The sequence below is a fragment of the Manis javanica genome, chromosome 13, assembly GCF_040802235.1.
Source record: "Manis javanica isolate MJ-LG chromosome 13, MJ_LKY, whole genome shotgun sequence".
Taxonomy (NCBI): domain Eukaryota; kingdom Metazoa; phylum Chordata; class Mammalia; order Pholidota; family Manidae; genus Manis; species Manis javanica.
The window spans coordinates 15,708,429-15,733,701 of NC_133168.1; the positions used below are offsets into that span (position 1 = coordinate 15,708,429).

The window sequence follows — 25,273 nt, forward strand, 5'->3', positions numbered from 1 at the left end:
GCTTTCCCTGAACAACCTAGATCTTTGTCACCTTTATTATCCTTTATGACATTGCGAGTAACCAAAATTGTGTATCACCCAGCAAAATGTAAGCTGTCTTACTCACACTTGTAATTCGAATGCCTAGTACCTAGAAGGTTGTTGAATACTCACTGAATGAGTAAATGAAGTTACACGGCATCATCATGGGAATTTCATGCTCATCTGGTCCTCTTATATTACGTGTGATAAAACCGGAGGTTAAGATAATTTGGTGATTCCGCTAAAGTAGCTTTTACACTAGAAATCTGATTCTCTTTCTAAATGTTGATGGCATTAAACTCCATTATATCTAGCAAATACTTCTATTTAGCAGGGGTAAAAGATGCTGTAAAGGATCAGGTGCTGTGAATAAGCTATGTATTGGTGGGCCTTTACTAAAATGTTAAAAAGACCCTATTTGGCATAGTTGCTTTTTAAAAAGGAGACCATGTTGATCTCAAGTATAGCGTATGAGCAAGGCACATACAACCTCCACAGCATTTGTATGTTCTTAAGGTTTGTTATAGAGACACACAAAGGTTTTGTTTTAAAGAGAAATATACAAAGAACTTTGGCAATAATATGTATATTGTAGTTTTAGGTTATAAGTATATGGGCAACTAATAATAGAGAAGAACCTAATTTACAGTGGCTTGAATAAACTGAGTCCATAGATTTGTTGATCAGCATTTAATTATGGATATCCAGAATTATTAATAAATTGTCCATGTAAAACTTGGTGATCACTGGTTTCAGGAGAAATCTGAAATTGTTAGCACACTGAATAGATAGCCACAGTAATTTTTGTATTGTGTGTGGTAGGTTAAAAGATGATAGAGGCATATTATTTAAAAGAAGGACTTATTAAGAGGATCAGATGTCTTATGGCAGGCTTTAAAAGATTGCATGAAAAATTCAGAAGAAAGTTTGAGTAATCAAAGCTTTACTTTTGTGTTATCAAGTTTGTCTTGTCAGCAGATGGCAGGTCCACACTGCCACAGTTTATTAATAGATATTGAAGTTCTGAAATAGAGGCTCCAAGTTCTAACTAATAAATGTGAGATCTCTGCTTGTTCTGTCATGTTCCAAATTTCTAGCCAAAGCAATAGCAGCCTAGCCAGGGTCCGTTTGCAGAGTCCCCCGAACAGGGCCAACCAAAGTGACAACATAGTCACTGAACTAAAAATAACATGAATTCGGGACAATTAAGAATTATTTCATGGTGAATTAAGAGAACAAGGGCATACTTCTTTTTCCATGTAATTTAAGTGGTTTTGTCTTTAGTAACCTGACGTGGATGAAGAAGTGGAGTAGTCTTCCATCCTAAAGTAATTCATTTTTAAAGGAGTTGCTTTCTTTAAACACACAACAAATTCTGGTTTTGGCTTTTATGCTTTTTAATACTGATTGTATGAAAATACTCTACACAACATCTCATTTCTTCTGTTATATTTTTATTAGGAAATTAAATTTAAATCTGCTTTACTATCTGAAGCTAAAGTTGTGGACCCAAAACAAAGAGGACTAAACTATAGAAGGAACAATGTGTATCATGTACATATATGATGTGTATATTATTATCTAAGAACATTTCTGTTGAGAAAACATTCATAAATTTAGAAGAAAATATTTCTAAATTAACTTCCCCTTTAAAACTAAAATCCTCTTTACATTCCTCCATTCTTCTATTTTTACAGATGAGGGATTGTTAAAAATATATGAAATATTTATTTCTTGCTTCACCATTTTGGCTGAATGTGTATGATCAGGGAGATACTTATAATTTAGGTGTATGCCCTATTTTTACACTGTTGGTGAAATGGTTGGGGAAGCTGTCATCCAGAACAATTATTAATCATAATGTACCAAAGAAATCTATATTATTCAGATATGAATGTGATCCAAAAAGCAGATTTGATTTGTGAACTTGAATTAGAAATTTGGTAGTAAGTAAAAACTGTCTTCCTTTCAGTGTTTTGTAGTTTGAATATTGGGTTTATCATTGTTTACCTCAGTTCCCAGCATCTCCCAGTTTTCCATCTGTGCCATTCTTTTTTACTGATCTATCTTGTATCCAGAAAAACATTGAGTTATTCCCACAAATTCTCCTTTTCCTTTTTTCCTGTCCAAGATGGCATCTCAGTGCTCTGGAAAACTTCCATAAATAGTATCAACAGCAGGAGAGGAGAGGGCTTTCTGGCCTATGTGATGGCTTCCACTGAAGTCTCTTGTCTCACGGTTAATTGTTTTTAATATAACCTAATACAGTCTTTTTCAAGTATCAAAAGTACTTGAAAGCCTTATTAAAAGACAGATTGCTGGGCGTTACCCTCAGACCCAGTGACTCTGGGTTGGGACCTGAGAATTTATGTTTCTCACAAATTTCCAGATGCTGCTGATGTTTCTGACTCAGAGACTACACTTTGAGAGCCATTTGCCTAATGTTTTTTCTGCTTTTACATCTGCTTTCTTCTTGAAATCTCTTCCTTTGGCTTCTTGTGACACTCTCCTGGTTTGCCTGCCACCTTACCATCTATTCTTCCTCATTTTTGCTGGTTCTTTCTCCATGTTCTAAATATTGAAGTTCTTCAGAGCTCAGTTCTAGGATCCCAGTATTTACATACTATTTTTCTGGAGAGCTCATCCAATTGATTTGACTAGATATACCAACTAAGTGCTGATGACTCTCCCATGTTTTTATCTCCCAACTTGTCCCTGACTCATGTCTCTACTTTCTTTTTTGATGCCTGCACTCAGATATCTAATAGGCATCTTAATCTTACTTTGTACAACTTGAACAGAACTCTGTTATTTATTTTAAAAACCTATTTACTAGCTCTTTCTTTTACTTCATTCACCTGTTGCCTAATCCAGATATTGTCCTTGATTCATCTCTTTTCCTCTCCAGCCGTCCTGCCTGCATGAAGACCATCAGCAAGCCCTTCGGACTTTTCCTCTGAAAAGATATCCCAGATCCGCCCATTTTTCGGCAGTTCTGACAGCCTTTCCAGCTGTTGTCTCTTGCTTGAGCTGCTGGAATAGCTTCCTATTTCCTGTTGCTATATACCCTGGCTTAGCTACAATCCATTTACAGAAGAGCTAGAATGATTTTTTTTTTCACGTAACATCATATTTTATCTCTCCTCTTTAACCTCCTCCAGTTACTTCCCATTGTGTCGAGACTGAAATCAAACCCCTTTTCCAGGTGCAGAGCACCATTCAGGATCCAGACTGTCTGTCCAGCGTTATCTTGCATCACTCTTCCTTCTCTCACTATTCACCACCCACCCTGAACGCTCAAGTATTTCTCTAGGTCATCAGTAAAATGTCACCTTTCTTAGAGAGACCTTATAGGACTACCCTGTTTAAAATTGGAGGCAGTGCATATATGCATATGCACTTAACACACAGAATTTGTTCCTTTACTTACCAAACTTAGAATTCTCTAAAATACTTGTTTTGTTTTATATCTTCATCTTTATTTGTGTCCCGCCACCAGAATATAATAAGAGCAAGGAGTTTGGTCTCATTTGTTCACTTCTGGACCTTGAGTGCCTAACTATAGTGCCCAGCCTGTAGGTGGGGTTCAAATATTGTTGAATGATGGGAAATGAGGATTTTTTTCCCTCCAGAGCCTTTACATGAGTTGTTTCTTCTTTGGTTGGTTCCTTATCTCATTGTGTTACCAAGTTAGTAACCTCCTCAGGTGGCCTTCCAGCCTAAACTATCCAGCCTGAAGTTTCCACCAGTCTCTGTCGTATCATCCTATTTTTCTGTTTCCTCCATGGCATTTTTTTACAGTCTGACATTTTTCTTACTCATCCCTTTGTTGACTGTCTTTTCTCCTCCCTCTCTTCCTTGATTGAAAGTACATTCCACTGTACATCAGGACCTTTGTCTTATTTACATCTACATCTCTGGTATCCCAGATGGTAGCTGGACAAGAAATACATTGGTTTCAGGAGGAAACAAATGAAGTTCATTGTTCTCTTGGCATCAGCCTCACTTTCACCCCTTGAAGGCAAATGCCCTCACTCCCTGCTTGCTGACTCGGCCCTCCCCGTTGCTTTCCCCTGAAACTCCACTGAGCTCCGCCTTTAGCTCCCTGTAGGCGAGCTGCCTACCATCCCACAGCCTCTTACATGGTTCCGTCTCTGTCCTACAGCAGCTTCCTTTCTGCAGTCAGAAGTCTCTTTGATTTTCAGTTACCTGCTTTTCTCTTGGCAAGTTTTTCTGTATCATTTCTGTGTCCTTTTGGGGCTGAGAGAACCTGAGTAGGAGCTCCCTCTGTCTCTCTTGCCACTCCTCATCATTTGTAGCTTCCCACGTTGGCAAAGTGTGTTCTTTGAGGCTGCCTACTCCTGGGGACCTCGGTGAGAAGTGGGGGAGAGGGAGCAGGTCCGTTCTGCCCTCGAATTCCTTTGCTGATCCCAAAGGGGGAGGAGTGGTTCTGTAGCCACCTTGGGCTCTCCTCAGCTGGGAAGTATGGAAGAAATCGTTAAGTACTATTGTTTGTCCTCAGTTTTTTCTCTCACTTTCATCCCTTGAAGGCAAGGGTGAATCCTTTTTTTTCTTTTCACCCCTAACATCTCTAGACAGTCCCATGTCCCTGACCTCCAGGGATGGGAGAAGGGATAGAGATTGAATAAGCCATCAATGGCCAATAATTTAATCAGTCATGACTGTAATGAAGCCTCCATAAAAACCCAAAAGGACAGGGTGCAAAGAGCTTCCAGGTTGATGAATGCATAGGTTGGGAGAGTGGTGCACAAGGAGGGCATGGAATCTCAGAACCTTTTCCACATACCTTGCCCTACGCATCTTTTCCATCTTGCTACTCCTGAGTTATATCCTTTTACAATAAACGGTAATCTAGTCAGTAAGATGTTTGTCTGAATTCTGTGAGCTGCCTTAGCAAGTTAATGGAACCTAAGGGAGGGGGTCATGGGAGCCTTCAGTCTGCAGCCTGTTAGTCAGAAGCACAGGTGATAAGCTGGGTTTGTGACTGGCATCTGAAGTTGGGGGCAGGGTGGTCTCCTAGAACTGAGTCCTTAACCTGTCCTGTGAGATCTGATGCTATTTCCAGGTAGATAGTGTGAGAATTGAAGAATTGTGGGATACCCAACTGGTATCCAAGAATTGCTTGGTGGTGTGGGGAAATCCCTCTCTGCACATTGGATTTGTTGCTCAGAATCATTAGATAAACAGAAATTTAATTGTTTAAGTATCACTCTGTGCTTCTAACCTCACCTTTGAATTCATAGGAATAATTTTTTCTATCTTGTATTTGTTTATGTATACGACCTTGGACATCTTGTACTTTCGACATAGTCACTTTAGATCAGTTGTTTCACCATACATATGAAATATCTTACGGCGCTAATGTGAGTGGAGCCTTTTTAAGGGTTTGAGCTCTTAACTTACTTGACTTTGCCTGTTTTATCTTTCAGAGTGTTCCCAGAAATTGCTTTTTTAAGCAAAAGGGAGAAGTTTTATCCTCATTGGCCACATTTTGTTCACACTAATTGAAGTTCGGTTCAGAGTCAGCTGCCATCTCAGCACTAGGTGGCACTGTGCACCACAGTTAGTCATACACACCTTACAGTTTTTGTAACAAGTGCACAATCCTCAAATATGATGCTTGGAATCCTTGCATAAGCATTCCTGAGAAAAGAAAATGTAACAAGGGGAGACGTACTAAGTGCCAGTTACATGAATGTACTTGTAAATACATGGTTGAAAAATACATTAAATTACTTCATGGTCATTATTTCATAGTAATACCAAAAAGGTAGGCTGGTCTCAATCCAAACCTTCTTAGGCTAGTGTGATCTCAAAGCTGAGATTTATTTTAGGACCCCTTTGCTGTTCATCATGGTTAATTGTGAAAGAAAAGAGTAGTACAGCTTTTCAGACTGATGTTCTTTTGCTTACTTTTTATAAATTTTGAAATGTGCCATAATATAAAAACAACAAACATTTATAAAAGTTCTCATGCACTTACTGTTCTTTTGTGATGTTTAAGGAAATGCTTGGTTTTGACTTAGGAACCCTACAGATACTCACTGAGGAAAATGTAAGCATCTTCCTTTTATTGGTGAGAAAAGAGAAGCTCAAAGATGTTAACTTGGCGCAGCATGAATAGCTCCTGGGTATACAGAACCTGTGTTCAGTCTCAAGTCTCTTGGGTTCCAGAACCTGGGAGCGCTCTTCCCGTTACTGTAATGGTGCCAGACTTAGCCAGTACCCATTCATGTAAAGGTAATGTGGGTGACAAGTGCAGGGACAGATGTTGGCTCCTTTCTCTTATGAGAGGTGTGGAGAAAACAAACCCAAACAGTAGGACCCTGAACATCCAGAGTTAGGAAGGGAAAAGGGAAAGTCACCAAAGGAAAGACTGGCTGCTAGAGATGTTGGCCTGCTTTTGCCTGGAGAAGCCCAGTTCCTTTAAGTCGGTGACATACAGAACTGAGCAGAATATAGAGGGAATCAATCATTACGTACTCGAGGTCTCAAATGCTGGCTTCTCTGAATACATAGTCTCCATATGATCTTGGGCAACTTGTAACCATGAGACTCAGTTTACCTGCCTTTAAAAATGGAGGAGGATGAAATGTGTTAATGCATGAAAAAGTACATAGACTAGTACCTAGTACATGGTAAACATTCAATTAATGTTAAATGCTTGGGCAGTTTTATACATTAAGCAATATGAGAAATGTCCCTACTGCTTTATGTAATTTGAGCTGTGGCGGGAGTCGCCATACACCCCAGTTTACAACTACTATCCTGGTAGTTATTACTAGCCCACCTTTCATACTCTACAGAAGAGGCCCAATATAGGCAATAAAGTATTTGCTCACTGTAGCTGCAGCCAACTTTGTTACAGAAGAGTTTTGTGCCCAGGGATTTGTTCATGTAAGTTTGTCTAAAGTGAAGACTCTTCCTCCAAGGGAAGATAGAGCTGCTGCTTTCTGATACATAATACAGATAATGTGTGTGCACATTAGGACCCCTAACGTTTCTTGGTAGACTGCCTAGCATCAGACTGCACTTGCTATTTCCTAGCTATATAGCCTTGGGCAAATTAGTTTACTTCTTTAAACCTAAGGGCTCCATCTGTTAAATGAGGGTGGCATTAGTACCTGTCACTAGGGCTATGTAAATGAGGTAATGCATATAAAGCACTTAGCTCAGTGCCTATTACATAGAAAGCACATCATAAATGACAACTGTATAGGGACGGTAGATTTTTTCACTTAAGGAAAAGGCTGTGACACAAAGTACTTATTAAAATCCATTGAAATTGAAAGATAGAATTACACTTAAGTCCTTTACAATTATTAAAATCTATTGATTTTGTTCTGATAGGTATCAAAATAAGTAATAAATATTCTTTTGTTGTTTTTATATCATATCATGGCAAATTTCAAACATTTATAAAAGAGAATGATGTGAGGAAGCAATGAACCCTTGAGGGTACCTATCAGTTAACTTCTGTAATAATATAGTACATGGCCAGTCATTATTTTATTACTTTTTTAAAAAAACGTTCATGAGATACATTTTGTACATCATAAATTTCACCCATTTCAGGTGTACAATGATATGTACAAATTTACTGAGTTACGTAACATCATCATAAATCAGTTTTCGAACATTTTCATTACCTTGGTAGGGTACTTCCAACCCAGATTCCATTCTCAGCCCTAGGCAACTGCTGATCTGTTTTCTGCCCTTATAGATTTGCCTTTTCTGGACATTTCCTATAAATGGAATGATACAATGTGTAAGTCTCTTGTGTCTAGCTGTCACTTAGCATAGTGCTTTTGATGTTCATCCACATTGTAGCACATTCGGTAGTTCATTCCTTTTTCTAGATGAACAATGTTCCTTTGTCTAGATGATGCTTTTTTTGTCTATCCTTCACAGTGGCCAGTCTTCCACTCCCTACTCCTGCTTATTTATTTCATAAATGATAGCTTAAAACATTGTTATATATTCCTGCTTTTTATTTTTACTTTTCCAAATCGTCTTCTCTCTATCCTCTTATACATCTTGCCTGTTTTCATTTGTTTTCTGTCTCCAAGAGTCTTTTTTGTTGTTTTTGTGTATGGTTTTACTTGACACGGAACTGGTATCTAGACCACAAACTTTCAAAGGTACAGTTCATTTCATTATCTCCTGCCTTTAATGAAAATTCATACTTGCTTAGTGTCAGATCCAGATAGTGAAGGTTTTTCTAAGTTCTTCAGTAAGTCTTTCAGATTGTGTTCAGTGTTACATGCTGGGCTGAAAACTGTTTCTAATTCTCATGATTTTTTTAAACTCAGGTTGTTGGAAGAGGAGCCTTTGGAGTAGTTTGCAAAGCTAAGTGGAGAGCAAAAGATGTTGCTATTAAACAAATAGAAAGTGAATCGGAGAGGAAAGCTTTTATTGTAGAGGTAAGTAGAGAGAGAATCATTCCCGTTGTATAGTTCTTCACTTCAGACACTCTGAATTTAATATTATGAAAAAAATTGTTTTTCGATCATTTTTCTGTATACTCAAATATCAGCAATTTGGCTGAACCAAAGGTAATTCCATAGGAACACTTTTTCATTCATACTATTAGTTCTGATTAGAAACTTGGAGAAAAGTGACAACTACATAAATGAATCCATCCCTGAATTAAAATAGTCTCATCCATGTAATTCAGATCTATTTCAAGGCATAGAATTTAAATTTTAAAAAGAAAAGAAATGCTATTTTCTCCCATTACCTAAAATTAAGAAGGGGAAGTAGTATGCATTCATTTTTGAGTATTTTTAGAAATTCAAATGAGATCATTTTAAAGGAAGATAATTTCAAATTTGATTTTACTCATTTAGCATGAAAATTTACAACTCTGTTATCTTAGCTTTGATGATGAAGATTTTGATAATCATGAGATTATTGTATTGTTAGATTTATTCTTTATTAATTTTGTGCTATATTGTGTATTAGATTATTGTATTTCATTAAGTCAGTGATTTATCACTTTTTAACCTCATTGGCCAAAGGCTGAGTGGTCTTTACCTTATAAACCATCTGAGTTTATATGTTATTTTATTTAATTATTTCAAAGTATATTTCATGATACATTTAACTGTGTAATGTGAAGAAATTAGAATTTGGTTGTGATATGATAACACTAATTTTTGTAATTAGTTAAATGAGATGAGAAATGCTGATAGTTTGATGGAGTCATGAAGAAAGGTGATCTGTAGTAGTATATTCTAGAACTTCGGCCTCAGTCTTCCCTTTTTTACAATTTTTGTTCATGGCTTAGATAAGGTCATAGATCCTATACTGTTGTATTGATGGCTTCACAAAACTAGGTAAAAGTATGTGTGTTTCGTGCTAGGGATCAAGAGTCAAGAGATCACAATAGCCTGGAGAAAAAAATGTTTTTAATCAAATCTATACAGACATGTACTCTAAATTGTCAGCTGGTTCCCTACGTATTCTTATTTTTAAAAGTTTTATCCCCCACACCTCCTGTCAAGTTTTCTGCTTCTCAGAAGCAACTGCTTGAGCTCATCCTTTAGTTTTTTTGTTTGGTGTCCCCCAGTCCAGAGACTTTGTTAACCTTCTCTAATGAATCAGCCTCAAACCTTTGAGATGATAAAGAGGCAGCCGCCAAGCTGTGTGAAGTTAGGGAGGGAAGGGATCTTCGGATCTAACTTTCAACTAATATTGCCACTCTTTCATTAGCTCATTGTTATAGGAAGCTGGTATTTACTACCACTCTCAAGCCTTTTAGAGCTTTTGTGAGATAAATCTGGTTGCTTTATACTTATTTTCATTTCTTTTAGGTCTGCTCTTTCAATATTGCTAGTCATTTGATTTCCAACTTCTAAAAATATGTGGTGTTTTCTCATTTCACATTGTCTTCATCCTTCTGCATATATGCTTTGAGAAAATATCTTTACTGTCTTAGTGGGATTTGGCAATGAGGCAGAAATAAATGCTTGAATAATCTGCTATTTAAAGCTCAGTGCTAAATCTAACAGGATGAAATATAATAATATATATGTATATATAAATAAGAATATAATAAATAGTGATATTAATTCTTCTGTTAGGACTGAAAACCCACAAACATTGCCTACAGAAAAATACAGCATTCTAATAGCACATAGTAACAAGGTTTACCTTAGTGGATTTATATGAGTCTGCAGTATAATGTAGGTAATAGAGAAGTAAAGGAGGAAGGGAGGGAAAAAGGCAGAAAAGAGAGAAGAAAGAGCAAGAGGCAATTTGAGGGGGATACATTAATAGGAGTTTGAGATGAAGAGCAAGATATTTGCATACAGGCAAATCCCTCACTGACTTCATTGAATATGACTTTAATGTGAATCCTTGGATTGGAGAAGGTTAAAACTGGAAGTAGGGAGACCAGCTAAGGGAAGGCAGTAGTAATTACCACAGCAACTCAGGTTAGAATTGCTAAGGCAGTGGTAGTGCAAATGGAGAGGAAAGAATTGACACAAGAGATGGGAGACTATAAAGAGAGTGCAGGTGCAGATTTTAAATCTGGTGAAGTTCTAACCCTCCTGCACCACTACTTCCTGGCTATCGGGATCCTGACTATTGGTTGGAATAACTCAGTTCAGTGCCATCTCTGGGATAATGTCCTAACATGTCCTGGCAAAGTTAATTTCTTCTTATTTGTAGTTTTCATACCTTGTTCATAACTCCTGTCATAACACTTAGCACATTACTTTAATGATTTTTTTTACGTGTTTCTCCCCCAACTGAATTGAGAGAGCTCTAGGGCAAGGATTCTGTGTGCCATTCTGGGGGTTGGGGGGGGGGAGGGCACTTATGATGGTTGTGCCAGCTACAGAGCAAATAGTATTGTTGAATGATTAAACTAATGTTTTGTACGACCCTAAGATTCTCATGATACTGTGAAAGCAGTTCCTCAAAAGTTAGCACTTTTTAACAGAAACCTTAATTTGTTACAGCTTCGGCAGTTATCCCGCGTGAACCATCCTAATATTGTAAAGCTTTATGGAGCCTGCTTGAATCCAGTAAGTTTGTCATTTTCTCACTGTCACCTGTCTATAAAAAATGACATGGCAGATATATACTGGTGTGTAGTTTATGAAGCTGTTTGGATCTGTCATGTTATTTCTGGGGGGAAAATATACTTGTGTTTGTTTCTATTCTGTTAGCAACACAGTATATTGGAGGGGTTTTTCTTGGGCAGTCTTACCCAGTAACCACATCTTAGGAGGCTTATCCTATCGTGTGACAGGATACTCACTAGCACTGGAGAAAGTCCCCAAAGATCTGGTGACTGTGTCTGTATATACATCTCCACTCTTAGACAATGGGACCCTACAAGACAAGGTCTTAGATTGTGAAAAGTTTTTTTTTCTCTAATGCCATTCATATATTAGAGACCAAAAGAATAATTTGTAATGCATTTATAAAATCAGAGGTTGAATTAAATCATCTCTCAAGTCCTTTAAGATGCTGTAGCTCTGTGGTTAATATTCTGACCTACATTTTGTTTAGGTGTGTCTTGTGATGGAATATGCTGAAGGGGGCTCCTTATATAATGGTGAGTATCATTAGAACTAGTAGAGTAAATAATTGAAAAGTTTTTAATGTAACCTGTAACTTAATGTTCTTCACAATTTACCCTCAGAAGTCCAAGAGGAGGTAATTAAGAATCTGCTTAAGATTAAAAGGAAAAGATGCTACAGCATTAGTATGTGAAATTTAGAAGTCTAAGTATGTCAACTTTTTTAATTGATGGTACTTTGCATAATGTTAAAAAGCATTTAAGTAAAGTAAAATTTGCTTTTTAAATAGATTTTAAAATATCTTCATACTTTTTTCTTTTTATCTTCTCTTAGATTTGCACCTCCTCATTTTAGAACTCTTTAACCATACATCCATTTAAATTTTTTATTTTGCTTCTCAAAAAATAAACTAGTAAAAACTCATTTCACAGACCATTTTAATTATAACAATGAAAGAAAACTGTATCATTTAGTTACCTTTATAGAGGAGAACTTTTTCACAAGAAGAAATACAAATGGTTTCTTTCAAACACCAACACCAGTACCTGAATGTGTTATCTCTTGTTGCACCATTTATATAAAATAGCTGCATTTATTTTTTAAAGTAACATTAATTCATATAAACATTTATTTGTATTTACAGCCCATGTGTTCATTATTTTAAGGGTCATCTGATACTCCATTGTTTTATTTGGTTGAACTATTTCTAGTTTTTAGCTATTGGAAGTGTAATTGGGAGCATCTTGGTACCCATGATTGTGTTTCCTTCTGTTCAGTTTCTCTGTGTCTCTCCTATAGTAGTGTGCCATCACATTGCTTACCATTTATATTATTGTGTGAAAGACTCTCCATCAATATGAAAAAGTGTGATAATGTTTATGAATTTTACTTGAATGAAAAGCTGTTACATGTTAGGTGCCTGTGTGGTAGTTGTTCACCTGAAATTAGATACTTCCATCATTTTACTTAGAAAAGAACTAAAAGTAGGGCTGAGAGGAACTTTGGAAGAAAAACAGCTAGTCATGTGTTCTGACAGTGCTTGCAGTCACCACATGTCTTTTATATGCAATAAAGTTCTTTTTAGTTTGTACCTTTTTCTTGCAGTGCTGCATGGTGCTGAACCCTTGCCATACTACACGGCCGCCCATGCAATGAGCTGGTGTTTACAGTGTTCCCAAGGGGTGGCTTACCTTCACAGCATGCAGCCCAAAGCGCTCATTCACAGGGACCTGAAACCACCAAAGTAAGTTCTAATGTGGCATCTCTCTTGCCACCCTTTACCCACCCCCTCATTCATGCTGATGAGTGCACATGAGTTTCTCTTTTCTCTTCCCTTTTAGTTTGATCAAGTGTTTATTTTTAACTCCATTTGCATCCCTTAGTCATTTATCTTAAGCTTGCATTTTAGAATGTTGTCTTTAGTAGGATTTTTATTTCAGTAAAGTTTTATTTTTAGTAATGCCCTCCTTAGATTAGCATATTTCTAGAATCCATTAGCCTTATAAATCTTATTTTATGCCTTCATATGAATATTATTTTATGTGTGCAGTTAGACAGTTCCATGATTTGTGCAAAGACAAATCTGTCTTGTTCCATGCTATATCCCTAACAACTAGCACAATGTGCACACGTGGTAGACATTCTACTACAAATTTATAGAACGTTTATTTTCAGAGGAAGGCAAGAAATCTGGCATCTGGGTAGAAATTTAAATCCTTTTCCCATATTTAGGATTCTGGGAATCTTAAAGAACTTTAAAATTCCCTAAATAAATACTTGAAAAGGCTGCAACTTTGGTAGTTTTATTTGTATCAGTATTCAATTAAAGAAAATATACATGTGGTATTTACTGTCTCCTTTTTGCTGTAAGTTCTGTCGTCTTTATCCACCTGTGACAGTGAAACTGTCCCCGGGTGCCCTTCTCCGCACACCCTACTCTGCTTCTCCTGGCGATCACATCAGTCCTCAGATGAGACATTTCTCCTAGGAAATGAATCTCAAGTATTCCATTCTCTTGATACTGGTTTAAAGCATTAAAGCATGCCTTCTGGGTATAACTTGTCACTCTCACGTCTAATCCAATATCCTTTACATAGGTTCCAATTCTTAGAGTCACTGTTCTCATTGGTGTACCTTATTTCTACTCCCAGGCTTAAACTGATTTCTCTTTCCCCAGGCCCCTGGTCAAATAAATGCCTAAATTCCAGATTCATGACACTTTTATTTTTCTAAGTTAACTCCTAGGGCTGTTACCTTAGTGCCTTCTCTTGGCTAATAAAGAAGAAATCATTGAACTTTTGTTGCCTGGTTACAGAGACTGAGTCCTCATTTTCCTCTCCGTATTAACATGGAGTCGAATTATCAAAACACATTCATGAAAATCATAGTGCTCATCCAGCAGTAAATTAACTAATGATTCTAAGGGTACAGGCAAGCCTCAGGTACAGACAAAACGTTCTTTTTCTGGAGGAGCTAGAAACCGTCAGCTGCAACTCCCTCTACTGTCTATTTTCTTCTGCATTAGGGAGTGTTTTGGCTTTTGAATGACTGACTAGCCATTAAACAAATATATATGGAATGTCTAATAAAAGTCATTTCAGTTTTCTAACGTCTTTTATATTTATTAATTACACAGCTTGAACAACTGTCCATTCTCTGTCCACCCCTACTCCATAAATCCATAAATCGTTGGTTTATTTAACCAACCTATTTAGAACAGTTAGGTTCTACTGAAATCATTTGTAGATAGGGACTCTGCTTTTGCTAAGTAACACCATTAACGTATTTGTAAGAGGTCTAGTCTAAGTCATTCATTCCTCTTGGGCATCCTATGGCTGGCCTCCCCCTGTAGTGTTGCAGATTGTCTTTGGGACACCCAGTGGACAAATTAGGCTTTAGAATTAGAATTGATTTTTTCAGAAGGTACCAGGAAAAAGAAAATTCCTTGGAATGGCTATGCTTTCATATACAACTGTATTTATAAGTACATATGCTCTAGGTTATTGTCACCTGAAAACCTGTGGGTACTGTGATCGGAAATAGTTCTCAGAACGGCACATAAAGATGGCACCTGATGATTTGGTCAGTTGGTTTGTACAGTACCATATTGTGCTTATGCCCCTTTTAAAATTTTTTGAAAGTTCATTCACATGTACATCAGAAATAAAAATGTGGTTTTGGTCCTGTGTGAAAAGATAATTTAGGTTCATATTTCATTGAGTATTAAAGTCTTAAGAGTAAAGGAGTAGTACTTGTAAAAGTATTAATATGAAATTCATTCAGAAAAATTGTATCTTGAATGTGCCAGAAACAAGGAAACCGGTTACAGAGTCCTTACCTTGAGTAGAGGGCAGTAAGAGCTTGACCAAGTACACTGAGACAAGGGGACATTTTTGTTACTGAGGTACATCTAATAGTTAATTGTATTTGGCATTGTTTGCGCTTACTATTATAGAAATAGTTAATGGCATTATGGAGATGTTAGTGTAGTTTATCTGGCTTATGTTGGACATTAAAAAAACCTTAGTTTTCTAAACAGTCTGTCAAGTTAGAGTTTTGTTTTTTTTTATTGAGAGGTCTTCTCTCATATTTATTGATCAAATGGTTGTTAACAACAATGAAATTCAGTATAGGGGGGTCAGTGCTCAATGCACAATCATTAATCCATCTCAAGCCTAATTCTCGTCAGTCTCCAATCTTCTGAAGCATAACGAACAAGTTCTTACATGGTGAATGAATTCTTACATAGTGAATTAATTCTTACATGGTGAACAGTACAAGGGCATTCATCACAGAAACTTTCGGTTTTGATCACGCATTAAGAACTATAAACAATCAGGTCAAATATGAATATTCGTTTGATTTTTATACTTGATTTATATGTGGATCCCACATTTCTCCCTTTATTATTATTATTATTTTCATTTTTAATAAAATGCTGAAGTGGGAGGTAGATGCAAGATAAAGGTAGAAAACATAGTTTAGTGCTCTAAGAGGGCAAATGTAGATGATCAGGTGTGTGCCTATGGACTAAGTATTAATCCAAGCTAGACAAGGGCAGCAAAACATCCATGGATGCAGAAGATTTCTCTCAAAGCAGGGGAATGAGGTTCTGAGCTTCACCTCTGTTGATCCCCAATTTCTCACCCGATGGACCTCTGCGACTGTGCCTGTCTTAGGTTTTTCGTCCCTTGAGGAATCTTACCCGTCTCTGGCTAACCAGTCATCTTCCGGGGCCATACAGGGAAATGTAAAGTTGGTAAGTGAGAGAGAAGCCATATTGTTTGAAAAGGTTAGCTTTTTACTTTGCAGATTTATGCCCTGTGGCTTCTATGCCCAGCACTTGTCTAGAGGTATCTTTACCACCTGGAGGAATTATGATACTCGGTAAATTCGATATGAGGCACAAATTCTATTTAAGGGTTGTGATTAGGAAGGAAGAAGAAAAGCTATAGAGGTAGCATATGGAAGAAAACATGGGAGGATTGATTATTTCTTTGACATATCTTCTTGTAGAGTACCTTAATTATGTATAGGTTTTAAACTACTAACTAATTTGTACACACATATTAACATAATAGGAATACGGTGACATAAACATAGCAAATCTATAATTACCATCCATCTCCAGTGAAGCCAAGAAAACCATTTAGGCACCCTAGGCATTTGTGAAAACTTGTCTATGATATGATGGATATTGTCCAACTGTACTTGAACAGTCTGAGAAAAATCAGACAAATTAAAGCAGCCCATTTCTGGGATCTGTTCACATCCCATATGTTCTTTTAATCGTAGATAGTCTATAGTCATGAGATTTTGGAGTGCTACCACTTGCACCCCTCCCAACTCCTGGTTGAGTTCCAACAGTACAGATCCGGTCAAATTCATTGTCTCACTGTATGCACATGCCAGCCGAGACATCTCCCTCCTCATTCCAGTGGCAAGTCCAGGAAACAGTGGGGTGGATGCAGCCACAACCGCAGCATCGTCCGGATCCCTGTGGAGGCTTTTTGATGGTCATCCCCTGGCACGAGTCCTCCAGAGAGTGCTGATGCCGGAAGCTCCTCCTCATATCGTATCTTAGTTCATTTTCTGGGTATCCAAGCTAGGCCTTGATCTTCTGCATAGAAACAAACAGACCCTTTGCCCACACTTTGACATGCCCTCTATACCACTGTGCAGAACTCATTGGAGGTCAGCACACAGGGACTGCTTTTTTTTTTTTTTTTTTTGTAAGAGAAAGGAATAGTATCAGAAAAGAGTACCTCCATAGCTGAGCATCTAATACCCTTTAAGTGATCAACATTAAGGATATTTAAAGCATGCGTTGATCTTTGATTTACCAATAGTTTTATCCTATCAAGGAGTAACCCCTCTTTTCTTTCTTTCTTTCTTTTTTTTTTTTTTAATCTTTAATCTACACTTACATGAAGAGTACTATGTTTACTATGCTCTCCCCTATATCAGGTCCCCCCTAACAACCACATTACGGTTACTGTCCATCAGCTTAGCAAAATGTTGTAGAATCCCTACTTGTCCTCTCTGTGTTGTACAGCCCACCCTCCCCTTTCTCCCTCCCCCCCCATGCATGCTAATCTTAATACCCCCCTTCTTCTTCCCCGCCCTTATCCCTCCCTGCCCACCCATCCTCCCCAGTTCCTTTCCCTTTGGTACCTGTTAGTCCATTTTTGGGTTCTGTAATTCTGCTGCTGTTTTGTTCCTTCAGTTTTTCCTTTGTTCTTATACTCCTCAGATGAGTGAAATCATCTGGTATTTCTCTTTCTCCGCTTGGCTTATTTCACTGAGCATAGTACTCTCCAGCTCCATCCATGTTGCTGCAAATGGTTGGATTTTTCCACTTCTTATGGCTGAGTAGTATTCCATTGTGTATATGTACCACATCTTCTTTATCCATTCATCTACCGATGGACATTGAGGTTGCTTCCAATTCTTGGCTATTGTAAATAGTGCTGCAATAAACATAGGGGTGCATCTGTCTTTCTCAAACTTGATTGCTGTGTTCTTAGGGTAAATTCCTAGGAGTGGAATTCCTGGGTCAAATGGTAGGTCTGTTTTGAGCATTTTGATGAACCTCCAAACTGCTTTCCACAATGGTTGAACTAATTTACATTCCCACCAGCAGTGTAGGAGGGTTCCCCTTTCTCCACAGCCTCGCCAACATTTGTTGTTGTTTGTCTTTTGGATGGCAGCCATCCTTACTGGTGTGAGGTGATACCTCATTGTAGTTTTAATTTGCATTTCTCTGATAATTAGCAATGTGGAGCATCTTTTCATGTGTCTCTTGGCCATCTGTATTTCTCTTTTAGAGAACTGTCTGTTCAGTTCCTCTGCCCATTTTTTAATTGGGTTATTTGTTTTTTGTTCGTTGAAGCGTGTGAGCTCTTTATATATTCTGGACGTCAAGCCTTTATCGGATCTGTCATTTTCAAATATATTCTCCCATACTGTAGAGTTCCTTTTTGTTCTATTGATGGTGTCTTTCGCTGTACAGAAGCTTTTCAGCTTAATGTAGTCCCACTTGCTCATTTTTGCTGTTGTTTTCCTTGCCCGGGGAGATATGTTCAAGAAGAGGTCACTCATGTTTATGTCTAAAAGGTTTTTGCCTATGTTTTTTTCCAAGAGTTAATGGTTTCATGACTTACATTCAGGTCTTTGATCCATTTTGAGTTTACCTTTGTATATGGGGTGTGCCGATGGTCCAGTTTCATTCTCCTACATGTAGCTGTCCAGTTTTGCCAGCACCATCTGTTGAAGAGACTGTCATTTTGCCATTGTATGTCCATGGCTCCTTTATCAAATATTAATTGACCATATTTGTTTGGGTTAATGTCTGGAGTCTCTAATCTGTTCCACTGGTCTGTGGCTCTGTTCTTGTGCCAGTACCAAATTGTCTTGATTACTATGGCTTTGTAGTAGAGCTTGAAGTTGGGGAGTGAGATCACCCCTACTTTATTCTTCTTTTTCAGGATTCCTTTGGCTATTCGGGGTCTTTGGTGTTTCCATATGAATTTTTGAATTATTTGTTCCAATTCATTGAAGAATGTTGCTGGTAATTTGAGAGGGATTGCATCAAATCTGTATATTGCTTTGGGCAGGATGGCCATTTTGACGATATTAATTCTTCCTAGCCATGAGCATGGGATGAGTTTCCATTTATTAGTGTCCCCTTTAATTTCTCTTAAGAGTGACTTGTAGTTTTCAGAGTATAAGTCTTTCACTTCTTTGGTTAGGTTTATTCCTAGGTATTTTATTCTTTTTGATGCAATGGTGAATGGAATTGTTTTCCTGATTTCTCTTTCTATTGATTTATTGTTAGTGTATAGGAAAGCTACAGATTTCTGTGTGTTAATTTTGTACCCTGCAACTTTGCTGTATTCTTTTATCAGTTCTAGTAGTTTTGGAGTGGAGTCTTTAGGGTTTTTTATGTACAGTATCATGTCATCCTCAAATAGTGACAGTTTAACTTCTTCTTTACCAATCTGGATTCCTTGTATTTCTTTGTTTTGTCTGATTGCCGTGGCTAGGACCTCCAGTACTATGTTAAATAACAGTGGGGAGAGTGGGCATCCCTGTCTTGTTCCCGATCTCAGAGGAAATGCTTTCAGCTTTTCGCTGTTAAGTATAATGCTGACTGTGGGTTTATCGTATATGGCCTTTATTATGTTGAGGTACTTGCCGTCTATTCCCATTTTGCTGAGGGTTTTTATCATGAATGGATGTTGAATTTTGTCAAATGCTTTTTCAGCATCTATGGAGATGATCATGTGGTTTTTGTCCTTCTTTTTGTTGATGTGTTGGATGATATTGATGGATTTTCGAATATTGTACCATCCTTGCATCCCTCGAATGAATCCCACATGATCATGGTGTATGATCCTTTTGATATATATTTGAATTCTGTTTGCTAATATTTTATTGAGTATTTTTGCATCTACATTCATCAGGGATATTGGTCTGTAATTTTCTTTTTTGGTGGGGTCTTTGCCTGGTTTTGGTATTAGGGTGATGTTGGCTTCATAGAATGAGTTTGGGAGTATTCCCTCTTCTTCTATTTTGTGGAACACTTTAAGGAGAATGGGTATTATGTCTTCTCTGTGTGTCTGATAAAATTCCGAGGTAAATCCGTCAGGCCCCGGGGTTTTGTTCTTGGGTAGTTTTTTGATTACCCTTTCAATTTCTTTGCTCGTAATTGGTTTGTTTAACTTTTGTGTTTCTTCCTTGTTCAGTCTTGGAAGGTTGTATTTTTCTAGGAAGCTGTCCATTTCTTCTAAGTTTTCCAGCTTGTTGGCATATAGGTTTTCATAGTAGTCTTTAATAATTCTTTATATTTCTGTGGAGTCTGTCGTGATTTTTCCATTCTCATTTCTGATTATGTTGATTTGTGTTGATTCTCTTTTTCTCTTAATAAGTTTGGGCTAGAGGCTTATCTATTTTGTTTATTTTTTCAAAGAACCAGCTCTTGGTTTCGTTGATTTTTGCTATTGTTTTATTCTTCTCAATTTTGTTTATTTCTTCTATGATCTTTATTATGTCCCTCCTTCTGCTGACTTTAGGCCTCATTTGTACTTCTTTTTCCAGTTTCGATAATTGTGATGTTAGACTATTCATTTGGGATTGTTCTTCCTTCTTCAAGTGTGCCTGGATTGCTATATACTTTCCTCTTAAGACTGCTTTCGCTGCGTCCCACAGAAGTTGGGGCTTAGTATGTTGTTGTTGTCATTTGTTTCTATATATTCCTTGATCTCTATTTTGATTTGTTCATTGATCCATTGATTATTTATTAGCATGTTGTTAAGCTTCCATGTGTTTGTGAGCCTTTTTGTTTTCTTTGTAGAATTTATTTCTACTTTTATACCTTTGTGGTCTGAAAAATTGATTGGTAGAATTTCAATATTTTGGAATTTACTGAGGCTCTTTTTGTGAGCTAGTATGTGGTCTATTCTGGATAATGTTCCATGTGCACTTGAGAAGAATGTATATCCTGTTGCTTTTGGATGTAGAGTTCTATAGATGTCTATTAGGTCCATCTGTTCTAGTGTGTTGTTCAGTGCCTGTGTGTCCTTACTTATTTTCTGCCCAGTGGATCTATCCTTTGGGGTGAGTGGTGTGTTGAAGTCTCCTAAAATGAATGCATTGCAGTCTATTTCCCTCTTTAGTTCTGTTAGTATTTGCTTCACATATGCTGGTGCTCCTGTATTGGGTGCATATATATTTAGAATGGTTATATCCTCTTGTTGGACGGAGCCCTTTATCATTATGTAGTATCCTTCTTTATCTCTTGTTACTTTCTTTGTTTTGAAGTCTATTTTGTCTGATATTAGTACCGCAACCCCTGCTTTCTTCTCGCTGTTGTTTGCCTGAAATATGTTTTTCCATCCCTTGACTTTTAGTCTATGCTTGTCTTTGGGTTTAAGGTGAGTTTCTTGTAAGAAGCATATAGATGGGTCTTGCATTTTTATCCAGTCTATTACTCTGTGTCTTTTGATTGGTGCATTAAGTCCATTTACATTTAGGGTGACTATTGAGAGATATGTACTTATTGCCATTGCAGGCTTTAGATTCGTGGTTACCAAAGGTTCAAGGTTAGCTTCTTTAGTATCTTACTGCCTAACTTAGCTCGCTCATTGAGCTGTTATATACACTGTCTGGAGATTCTTTTCTTCTCTCCCTTCTTATTCCTCCTCCTCCATTCTTCATATGTTGTGTGTTTTGTTCTGTGCTCTTTTTAGGGGTGCTCCCATTTAGAGCAGTCCCTGTAGGATGCCCTGTAGAGGTGGTTTGTGGGAAGCAAATTCCCTCAGCTTTTGCTTGTCTGGGAATTGTTTAATCCCGCCATCATATTTAAATGATCGTCGTGCTGGATACAGTATTCTTGGTTCAAGGCCCTTCTGTTTCATTGCATTAAGTATATCATGCCATTCTCTTCTGGCCTGTAGAGTTTCTGTTGAGAAGTCTGATGTTAGCCTGATGGGTTTTCCTTTATAGGTGACCTTTTTCTCTCTAGCTGCCTTTAAAACTCTTTCCTTGTCCTTGATCCTTGCCATTTTAATTACTATGTGTCTTGGTGTTGTCCTCCTTGGATCCTTTCTGTTGGGGGTTCTGTGTAGTTCCATGGTCTGTTTGATTATTTCCTCCCCCAGTTTGGGGAAGTTTTCAGCAATTATTTCTTCAAAGAGACTTTCTATCCCTTTTCCTCTTTCTTCTTCTTCTGGTACCCCTATAATACGAATATTATTCCTTTTGGCTTGGTCACATAGTTCTCTTAGTGTTGTTTCATTCCTGGAGATCCTTTTATCTCTCTCTATGTCAGCTTCTATACGTTCCTGTTCTCTGGCTTCTGTTCCTTCAATGGCCTCTTGCTTCTTATCCATTCTGCTTATAAATCCTTCCAGGGATTGTTTCACCTCTGTGATCTCCTTCCTGACATCTGTGATCTCCCTCCGGACTTCCTCCCATTGCTCTTGCATTTTTCTCTGCATCTCATCCCATTGCTCTTGCATTTTTCTCTGCATCTCTGTCAGCATGTTCATGATTTTTATTTTGAATTCTTTTTCAGGAGGACTGGTTAGGTCTGTCTCCTTCTCAGGTGTTGTCTCTGTGATCTTTGTCTGCCTGTAGTTTTGCCTTTTCATGGTGATAGAGATAGTTTGCAGAGCTGGTACAAGTGACCACTGGAAGAGCTTCCCTTCTTGTTGGTTTGTGGCCTTCCTCTCCTGGGAGAATAGCGACCTCTAGTGGCTTATGCTTGTCAGCTGTGCGCAGACAGGGCTTCTGCTTCCTGCCCAGTTGCTGTGGGGTTTATCTCCGCTGTTGCTGTGGGCGTGGCCTGGCTGGGGCTGCTCCTCCAAAGTGGTGGAGCCCGGTTGGAGGGGGAGCGGCCGGGAGGCTATTTATCTCCGTAAGGGGCCTCTGTGCTCCCTGTTGCCCAGGGTGTTAGAGTGCCCAGAGATCCCCAGATTCTCTGCCTCTGGTCTAAGTGCCCTGTCCTGCCCCTTTAAGACTTCCAAAAAGCACTCTCCAATCCAAAACAACAACAGCAACAATGAGAGAGGGAACAGAAAAAAAAAAAGGAAAAAACAGGTCATTTTTTTTTTTTTCCCTCAGGCACCAGTCCCAGGCACCCACTCACTGGTCCTGCTGCCCTGCCTCCCTAGCACCAGGGTCCCTGTCCCTTCAAGGCTTCCAAAAGGCACCTGCCCACCGGTCCCGCAGGGAAAAACGCGCGATATTCTTTGTCTTCAGGCGCCAGTCCCAGGCACCCCCTCACCGGTCCTGCTGCTCTGCCTCCCTAGCACCGGGGTCCCTGTCCCTTTAAGGCTTCCAAAAAGCACTCGCCATAAAGAGGAAAAAAGAGGGGAAAAATGCACGATTTCCTCCATCCTCAGGCGCCAGTCTCAGGCACCTGCCCACCGGTCCCGCAGGGAAAAATGCGCGATATTCTTTGTCCTCAGGCGCCGGTCCCAGGCACCCGCTCACCAGTCCCACCACCCTGCCTCCCTAGCACCGTGGTCCCTGTCCCTTTAAGGCTTCCAAAAAGCACTCGCCAAAAAGAGAAAAAAAAAGGGAAAAACACACGATTTCCTCCATCCTCAGGCGCCGGTCTCAGGCACCCACCCACCGGTCCCGCAGGGAAAAACACGCAATATTCTTTGTCCTCAGGCGCCGGTCCCAGGCACCCGCTCACCGGTCCTGCTTCTCTGCCTTCCTAGCACCGGGGTCCCTGTCCCTTTAAGGCTTCCCAAAAGCACTCACCAAAAAGGGGGGAAAAAGGGGGAAAAACGCGTGATTTCCTCCGTCCTCAGGCGCCAGTCTCAGGCACCCGCCCACCGGTCCCGTAGGGAAAAACGCGCGATAATCTTTGTCCTCAGGCGCCGGTCCTAAGCACCCGCTCACTGGTCCCACCGCCCTGCCTCCCTAGCAATGGGGGTCCCTGTCCCTTTAAGGCTTCCAAAAAGCACTCACCAAAAAGAGGGATAAAAAAGGGGAAAAACACGATTTCCTCCGTCCTCAGGCTCCGGTCTCAGGCACCCGCCCACTGGTCCCGTAGGGAAGAACGCGCGATAATCTTTGTCCTCAGGCGCCGGTCCCAGGCACCTGCTCACCGGTCCCGCCGCCCTGCCTCCCTAGCAACGGGGTCCCTGTCCCTTTAAGGCTTCCAAAAAGCACTCGCAAAAAAAAAAAAACCGCTCCGGTTTCTTTCCACCCGCCGGGAGCCAGGGGGAGGGGCGCTCGGGTCCCGCCGGGCCTGGGCTTGTATCTTACCGCCTTCGCAAGGCGCTGGGTTCTTGCAGGTGTGGATGTGGTCTGGATGTTGTCCTGTGTCCTCTGGTCTCTATTTTAGGAAGAATTTTCTTTGTTACATTTTCAAAGCTCTATGTGTTTTGGGGAGGAGATTTCCACTGCTCTACTCACGCCGCCATCCTGGCTCTGCCCCAGTTAGAGTTTTAATACAAATTAGATACAGAGAATTTATAAAATTTGTAATTATAATGGACTTCCATATATTGCTGTTGAATAGGACTACAGTATGATGATGCAAATTGTATTATCCAACTTTTTTTCTGTTTGTCATCAAAAGGAAAACCTAAGAGGATGCTTCTTGGTGGTTGTACTTGGGTAACATGGCACCGAGGACAGTCAGAATTCTTAAGTTTAGAAAATGTTCTGGAAATCTTCCGTGGTCATTTTAACCATAATAGAGTTATATTTCTCCCATATATATAGATATGTATATTCTAAACATAAAAGTAATTTGAGGATTGAACATTTTCAGAAGTATCTTCAGAAGAAGGACATTTAAAATAAGGATCATTTTTTTTCTGCTATATTTATTTTACTTTGTTTTCTTTAAATTATATGTTATTTTTAAAATAGTACATGTTCATGATTAAAAACAAATTCAAATAGCATAGAAAAATACAAAATAAATCTTTCCTGGCTCCCATTTCCATTCCTTAAAGGTAACTACTGCTTTGTTCTGTTTTTTTAAGCATATGTGGGTTATACTATACATAATGCTTTTTTCACATACACATACATCTTTTCATATCCATATATAGCTACCTCTATTTTTAAGGGATAAATAATATTCCTCATTACCTGTTAAGTAAAGTAAGTACTTAAAATAGAAACTATTCTTGGCCTTATGAGCAATCTTAGACTTGGAGACTTGATTTGTAGAGCTGTTTTTAGAAGATGAATGCTACTGAATCACTTGACATTTTGAGATTGTGTGAAGTTTTTAATGCTTAATTGATTCTCAAGTTTTCCCACCCCTCAGAACAAAGTTATGGTATAATATAACCTCAATAGATCTGAGAGTTGTGATAGCGCCCCAAAACCTTCCTAAGGAAAGTTGCATATGAATTTTGCATTTTGCTTCATGCATTCTGCAGTTTGTTGTAAAGATGGTGTTAGGATGTTAAAAATGCTTAAAACTGAGTAAAAGTGGTGGTGCAGGGAGGTGTGCTAGCTTTTACATGGGGCTATTTAGGTCCCCTGCAACTTATCCCAGCATACACTGGCAAAGTTTCATAACCTAGTTTGAGAAGCAAATGAAGTTTAAACCATGATACATATGTATTTACATTCTAATATCCTATGTGTGTTCATAGGGATTTTATAAAAATGTGGCTGTGATTTCTTATGCTCACATGATCAAAATTTTGACACTC

At 38.7% G+C, this 25,273-nt stretch overlaps 1 protein-coding gene across 2 annotated transcripts in view; it reads left to right on the top strand.

Annotated features, from left to right (window-relative positions):
• MAP3K7 (mitogen-activated protein kinase kinase kinase 7) overlaps window positions 1–25,273 on the top strand; it is an 80,701-nt gene that overhangs the window by 4,071 nt on the left and 51,357 nt on the right. For both annotated transcript variants that reach the window (XM_017663693.3, XM_017663694.3), the window contains exons 2-5: window positions 8,355–8,465; window positions 11,013–11,078; window positions 11,569–11,614; window positions 12,684–12,822. In XM_017663693.3, coding sequence (XP_017519182.1) covers window positions 8,355–8,465; window positions 11,013–11,078; window positions 11,569–11,614; window positions 12,684–12,822 — 362 coding nt within the window. The remainder of the gene's footprint in view (window positions 1–8,354; window positions 8,466–11,012; window positions 11,079–11,568; window positions 11,615–12,683; window positions 12,823–25,273) is intronic.